The 7,444-nt window shown below is 39.6% G+C and overlaps 1 protein-coding gene across 1 annotated transcript; it reads left to right on the top strand.

The window, feature by feature from the left end:
* Nucleotides 1-2,136: 2,136 nt before the first annotated feature.
* LOC146648294 (uncharacterized) lies at nucleotides 2,137-6,832 on the top strand. The gene is made up of 7 exons (XM_085390065.1): nucleotides 2,137-2,245; nucleotides 2,345-2,453; nucleotides 3,389-3,781; nucleotides 4,393-4,561; nucleotides 5,597-5,663; nucleotides 5,765-5,879; nucleotides 6,508-6,832. The coding sequence occupies exons 1-7, from the start codon at nucleotides 2,179-2,181 to the stop codon at nucleotides 6,782-6,784; spliced, it is 1,197 nt and encodes a 398-aa protein (XP_085246191.1). The 5' UTR covers nucleotides 2,137-2,178; the 3' UTR covers nucleotides 6,785-6,832.
* Nucleotides 6,833-7,444: the final 612 nt, after the last annotated feature.

The following is a 7,444-nucleotide window of genomic DNA, read 5'->3' as shown; positions in this document are numbered from 1 at the left end:
TGGTTCCTCTGTCTAGATAGGTGGTCTGCACCAATCTAGACACAGGACACAGAAAATGAGAGAACATGGAGACTTGCTGTGAGGCCTCTAAATCTGTTTGCACCTACCAGTATATACAAATAATGTTAGAAATGTATTACAATGCCATTAATAGCCAACCAACAATTGCAGGTTACGGACCGTGCTTGGAAAGACAATCTGTGCCAAACCAGGCGCTTACGGGACAATAGGAGCAATGGAGTGGGTGGACAGGGAGAATTCGCAAAAGGGATTCGCAAGTGACATGACACCAACAACGTCCACTGCATCCCCAGCATCAGGAAACATCCCTCAGAAGGACAAGGAGACAGGGCAGAGCCTGATTATGTTTTGTCAAATACACTGCTGTGTAGTTCCATGGACTAAGAACATGTTGTGTCCCACTAACTAGCTAAGCAGCAGCAACAGTAAGTGACATTACACCAGCAGCGTTAAAAAACACACACACTTAAAGACTGGCAGATTGGGGAAAGAACACAGGGAAAAAACAAAGAGAGGAAAAAAGGGCAAAAACATGAAAAGACTTCAAATTTGCCAAAATCAGCTGTTCTTCTGTTTAATTAAACCCATCATGGTATAATTCTACGCTGTCTTCTTATTCGTGCCTCTCTTTTGTGTCTTGTAAACATTGTTTTCTGTTGTCTTCGCATGCATTGCCCTGACCTCTTCTACTATATACAGCACAGTAGTCACTCACTTATTTCCTTTTTTAATTTCACCCATCATCTATTTCTTTGTCATTTTAAATTTTAAAATGAGACAACTTCATTATTGGTCTCCATGACTGGTTGTGAAATGCTGGTGTTATGCTCTAGGACTGGCATGTGCTGCCTCCTGCACACACTATTGATGCCTACTCTTTCCTGTATGCTACTTCCTTCCTTCCTGCTCTCCAATACAGCTTTTACCCTTTCTTCTGGTTTGTTCTACTTTGGTATGAAATAAAACTGCCTGCAGTCTCTCTCACGAGCAGCTGTGAGGGACGCCAGTCATGTTTGTACTTATTCTGAAAATAAAAGAAACACGTATTTAACCCAGAAATATACCCAGAAACTTTGTTTTGTTTATTTGTGGGAATTTATTCTAATGTAAAGTTCATAGTAGTTTACAAAGGGGACAATATCATTGTCCTCTTAAATCCTCTGCATTTCCAGTGTTGAATTACGAGTCCTGTTCTGCTCCTGACTGTGAGGATTTGGTTGATGTTTAAAGTCAGTTTCCCAGGATTCCACATGCTAAAACTGCTGATTTCACGATTTAATTGTTAATTTAAAAGAAGGAAATTAAGCTTAACGGTCCTGCGATGTTAGTCACTACACACCCATACAATTGCGAGAAAGGGCCAAAAATAAATGTAACCTCTTATATGGGTATAGCATGTGCGTAAAGGGCTAATGACGAAGGCTTAGCTGAGAACCACCCTTTCATGTATGATTCTGTGGTTGACAGCAGGATGAAAGAGGTGACTTAATTCTCTCATAGATGTTTTAGATAAGAATGAATCAAATTCAAACACTCACTGAATTCAATTCACTAATTGACTGTGTGAAATCCCCACTTTCCTAATTAACATTCAGTGTTAATTCACGCTCAAATTCAATGTTTCTTTAAGCTAGCAAACTTTTCAAACTCGTAGTGACAGTGGAGGCAATTGTGGCTTTCAGAGTGAGCACAAAGGGAAGTGATGAGTATCTCTGTGTGTGTACAAGTAACTATGTTTATGTGTGTTTGTATTTCTATACGCTGCTGTTTGTGTTGCATTGTGGGCAGGTCTGTGGTGAAAGGACTGTTTGTCATTTTTAGCTTGTAACAGATGAAGTCAATATTTCCTTTCCCCACTATGTGGCCATAGTGACTATCCCCCCATGATGAAAGGTCTGGGTGGGGTGGGGGAGTAGCAGAGGGGCTTATGTTTTATAAGAGGCGAGATCAAAAATTTAATGCTCAGAATGACTGAGAGAACTTCACAAGCTGGAAACGTCATATACCCCACGCCTGCTGCGTGAGCAACACTGCTTTGATTCGACACTCCGTTATCTGATCAGAAAGGAGTAAGATTACTTAGCAGGCTGTAAAGGTTTGCACTGACAGAATCAAGACTCAACTTCTGAAGAACAAACCCAAAGCGCAATACTGAAGATGAAGTCCAGCCTGGTTGTAACCACTCTTCTCTGCTTCACCACCTGGATGAGCTTGGCCTTTGCCAGTGAGTATTGCAAGGAAAGAAAAAAAAGGATTTTCATTCACTGTGTGGTCTTTCTTCAGGGTAAAAATTAATGTGACTTTGTCTGTGTGACTTTTTCAGGACCTGGAGAAAGCTGTTGTGTCTCGTGGTCCAAAACCAGAGTCCCACTTGACCGAATTGTGAATTATGCCATTCAGTCTGAAGATACTTGTCGCATCAAAGCAGTACGGTATGTGTTCATAAAACCTCACACTGTACTTTAACTTGTATTTTAGTAAAAAAGTTTTTAGTAAAAATAAAACACGTGCGACATGAAGATTCTGGGTTCAAAGCTGTTGGCCAGCTGGGGTCTTTTCTAGATGTTTCACCAGTCCAAAGACAGGCCTGAGTAACTAGTCATTCTAAATTGACATCAGGTGTAAATGTACATGTGAATGACTGTATGTGGTCCTGTGATGGACCGGCGACCTGTCCAGGGTCCACTTTGCCTCTCGCCTTAGGCTGACTTTGGGCGAGAGTACTTTTCCTAAACCTGAAATGTATGGATGGGTATAAAATAATAAAATTCAGATAACCTGAATGTTTTTAAATTGTCTTCATAAATGATATAACAAATAAATAATTTAACCCTCTAAGCAAAGAGATGGTCCAGGAAAAGTTTGTTAAAAACTGAGTGAATATTGAACTGTTAGAAAAAGAATCCTTTTAGATGAGAAGCGAAACTTCTTCATTTAACTGCAGTACAGTCGCCCTCTTTTCAAGTTCTTATGACTACCATGACTTAGATGACCAAGAACGGACTCCGACAACGTAACACTAGGTGTAACTGAGAGGGAACAATTTTGCTATAAATATTAACTTTTATTTTATAGGGGAAGTGAAACGTTTTAGACAAAAAACTCTTTGTGGGAATGTCATTGGCCTAGAAAAGCGACTATTACTTGTAATATTATTGAGAGTCAGGAGAAATCAGAGCACAGAGAGAACATGCAAACTCCACACAGACCGTGCCCAGATTTGAACTCAGGGCCGCCACACAGTGAGGCAACAGAGCCAACCAGCCTCTTTCTTTAAACTTAACATGTACCAAATATGCCAGAATATATTTAGAAATAATGTCAAAACTGTATTTCAGTGCAATTAATGACTGACTAACAATTACAGGTTACGGACTGTGCTTGGAAAGACAATATGCGCTAATCCCAATGCTGACTGGACAATAAAAGCAATGGAGTGGGTGGACAAGAAGAAAGCACCAACAACATCCACAACAACAACATCCACACCAACAACATCCACAACAACAACATCCAAACCAGCATCCACACCAGAAGCATCCTCACTATCAACATCCACACCAACAACATCCGCAAAAACAACATCCACAACAACAACATCCACACCAACAACATCCACACCAACAACATACAAACCAGCATCCACACCAGAATCATCCTCACTCTCAACATCTGCACCAACAACATCCACATCAGCAACATCCACAACAACAACATCCACACCAACAACATCCACAACAACAACATCCACACCAACAACGTCCACACCAAGAACATACAAACCAGCATCCACACCAGAATCATCCTCACTCTCAACATCTGCACCAACAACATCCACATCAGCAACATCCACAACAACAACATCTACAACAACAACATCCACACCAACAACATCTGCACCAAGAACATCCACAAAAACAACATCCACTAAAACAACATCCACAACAACAACATCCACAACAACAACATCTACAACAACAACATCCACACCAACAACATCCACAACAACAGCATCCACACCAACAACAGCCACAACAACAGCATCCGCACCAACAGCATCCACACCAACAACATCCACACCAACAACATCCACACCAACAACATCTACAAAAACAACATCCACACCAACAACATCCACAACAGCATCCGCACCAACAACATCCACACCAACAACATCTACAACAACAACATCCACACCAACAGCATCCGCACCAACAGCATCCGCACCAACAACATCCACACCAACAACATCTACAAAAACAACATCCACAACAACAACATCCACAACAACAACATCCACAACAACAACATCCACAACTAAAACATCTACAACAACAAAATCCTCACTATCAACAACATCCACACCACCAGCATCCGCACCAACAACATCCACAACAACAACATCCACAACAACAACAACATCCACAACAACATCCACAACAACAACAACATCCACAAAATCAAAAAATATCTCTCTGACGAAGTGCAGAAGAAGGAAAGGACAGAGGAAAAGGCCATGAGAGGGAACAAGAAACGATGTGTTTGAGAAATCACAAAACATTTCAAACTTATCATAGTCGGCAAATGTTGCTCTTTTTTATTGTACTCTTCCTGCTTTATTTCATCAACAGTACCTGATAAAAGTAACATTAATCTCTCTATATATTACCATATATCACCATTCTTTGTTTTCATATTGTTGTCATGTACAAAAATGTATTTTAAAGTTTTCCCACTTTTAACTGCCAATAAAGCACTTTCCAGCAAATATTGTGTTTTTGTCATAATCAGTTAAAACAGGATTTAATTAGAATTATTCATACTCTGGTCGCTGTCGTTGCTCGTACCTTTAACTGCACACTAACCTCTAATGTTTGTCAAATGAGGAAACTCTGCTTTCTGAACCTACTCACTCTTTATTTACTATAATAAAGTGATTTTAATTTAATCCAATCTCTCTCATTTTAAAAACTGACTCGATTACATCATCAGTTTGCCTAGTGATGTAATCATTAGTATCAGTCTGCTAAAACTTCTCAGACTGATGCTTTTCAAATTCAATCACTCACTGATCTTAACTCACTTTCTCACCGTGAAAACTTTCCATGGTTTAAATTACCACGCCACATGCCACCTAAAATGCAGGTCACCTGTGGCTTTCAGATTGAATATAAAGGAAGTGGATTAATCTGTTTCTGTGCATGCACATAGTTACGATTATTTATGAGTTTGTATTTCTGATGCTGTTGTACTTGTTGCATTGTTAACAGTTTAAATATAAATGATGAACTCAGTGGTTTTTTACCCCATTGTGTTGGTAAAATGAGAACGAGCGCAAAGGGGCCTTTTTTTTTTTTATTAGAATCAACATCAAAACCTGATTGCTCAGAAAGACCACACTAGGAAATACCATGAACGCATGCACTGCGTCTGCCATGTGAGCAAGACTCATTTGATTCGATACTCTGATAAAAGCTCAGGGAGGCACAGAGATTATTTAACAGGCTGTGAAGGTTTGTGCCGACAGCTTTGAGGCTCAGCTTCTGAAGAACAAACCTAAAGCGGAATACTAAAGATGCAGCCCAGCCTGGTTTTAGCCGCTTTTCTCTGTTTCACTACCTGGATGAGCTCAGTCCGTACAAGTGAGTACTGCAAGGAAGAAATAATTTTTCATTTACTTTATAGCTTGACTGTTTTTAACGGATAAAATTAATGCGACTTTTTCTGTGTGTGACATTTTCAGCCCCTATAAGCATACGCAGTTGTTGTGTCGTGTGGTCCAAAACCAGAGTCTCACTTGACCGAATTGTGAATTACTCCATTCAGACTGAAGATACTTGTCGCATCAAAGCAGTACAGTAAGTGTTCAATAAAAAACCTCACACTGCATTTTCCTGTGGTGATATCCAGTCATTCTGAGAAGTTTGGTTCTACATGTTTGACTATTCAAATACAGTGTCTGTCTTTGATTTTCACCACTATACCAATTAAATTGGCCAGTTGGGACTTTAGTAGTCATGTCATTCCTAACGATCCAAAAACCTGTCAGCAGTTCTCACTGAAACCTCTTTGTACTGGAGGAAATTCTTTGAAAACATGTTCACAGGAAGGCCTTCGAGTTTCAGAAACCACTCTGTAAAGAGATGCTGCAGGGGAAAATATTTGATAAGCAAATTTACTGTGTACTGAGAATGGAGATGTTCAATACAAGCTAATTGCATGCCACTAGCTGCAACAGAGGTGAAAATATTTTTTTTTATTAACTTTTAAAAGCAAGAAGTGAAGCATTTGAGAATCAAGACTCTCTTTTGTAAGAGTGTCCTGGGTCTAGATAGGTGCCAACCACCTATCTAGACCCAGGACCCACAACATGAGAGAACATGCAGGCTTGCTGTGAGGCCTCTAAATCTGTTTGCACCTACCAGTATATACAAATAATGTTAGAAATGTATTACAATGCCATTAATAGCCAACCAAAAATTGCAGGTTACGGACCGTGCTTGGAAAGACAATCTGTGCCAAACCAGACGCTGACTGGACAAGAAAAGCAATTGAGAAGGTGGACAGGGAGAATTCGCAAAAGGGATTCACAAGTGACACGACCCCAACAGGATCCACTCCAGCAACATCCACACCAGCAACATCCACTGCACCCCCAACATCAGAAAAGATCCCTCAAAAGAATGTCACTTTGGGAGAGGACACGCAGGATGGAGGAACAAGGAGCAGTGAAAATGTGTCTGAGAAATCCCCCCCAAATTAAAGCTTACTAAAATCAGTGCCACTCTACTTAGCTTTACCGCTCTTGCTATATTTCATCATTAAAGTTAAAAAAAGGAATACTATAGCTACATAGTATAATATAATATATAAATATATATAAATATAAATGTCAGTTTGTCATGTTTCATTGTCATAAATATGTTTGTTTTAAAAAAAGTATATATTTGAAGCTTTCCCACAATCAATTAAAGTTACTTTTAAGCAAATGTTGCGTTTGTTGTAAAATATGAAAAATGTGGGTGAGGAATGTTCCTGGGAACTCTTGTTCTTACTAAGTCTCACTGTTTTTGTACAAAAATGGAAATAACCAATGTGCAGGAAGGAAGCCAATATAGAAATGCAGCTAAACACTGATAGCAATCTGGAGATGTGCATCATTTACATCATTAGGGCATGGTAAACAGACTTGTGCCAGCTGTCAAACAAACCTTGCACCAATAACCTGTACTAAAAGTTGAGTGATAGTTTCAATGCCAGTCTAGGGGTTAAGGGAAGGTGGTATGTGTGGTTTTGATCTTTATCACTTTGCCTTTGCCAATACCCTCAAAGCAGCTCTACTAAGGAGTCTCTTCACTTTTCTTTTCACTTGTTGCTATAATTTTGCCAGATAATAACATCACCCAACAGTGCAGTGTGCTAA

The sequence above is a fragment of the Rhamphochromis longiceps genome, linkage group LG18 (genome assembly GCF_057381845.1).
Source record: "Rhamphochromis longiceps isolate RC_006_pf linkage group LG18, R_longiceps_female_GT1.1, whole genome shotgun sequence".
NCBI lineage: Eukaryota > Metazoa > Chordata > Actinopteri > Cichliformes > Cichlidae > Rhamphochromis > Rhamphochromis longiceps.
This window is presented reverse-complemented; position numbering and strand designations above follow the sequence as displayed.

Excerpts from the sequence above, each read along its gene's own strand:
- LOC146648294 (XM_085390065.1), top strand. The coding sequence starts at position 2,179 with ATGAAGTCCAGCCTGGTTGTAACCACTCTTCTCTGCTTCACCACCTGG. Across the intron at positions 5,664-5,764 it reads GATGAGCTCAGTCCGTACAA|CCCCTATAAGCATACGCAGT; the intron begins GTGAGTACTGCA and ends TGACATTTTCAG. Across the intron at positions 5,880-6,507 it reads TGTCGCATCAAAGCAGTACA|GTTACGGACCGTGCTTGGAA; the intron begins GTAAGTGTTCAA and ends CAAAAATTGCAG.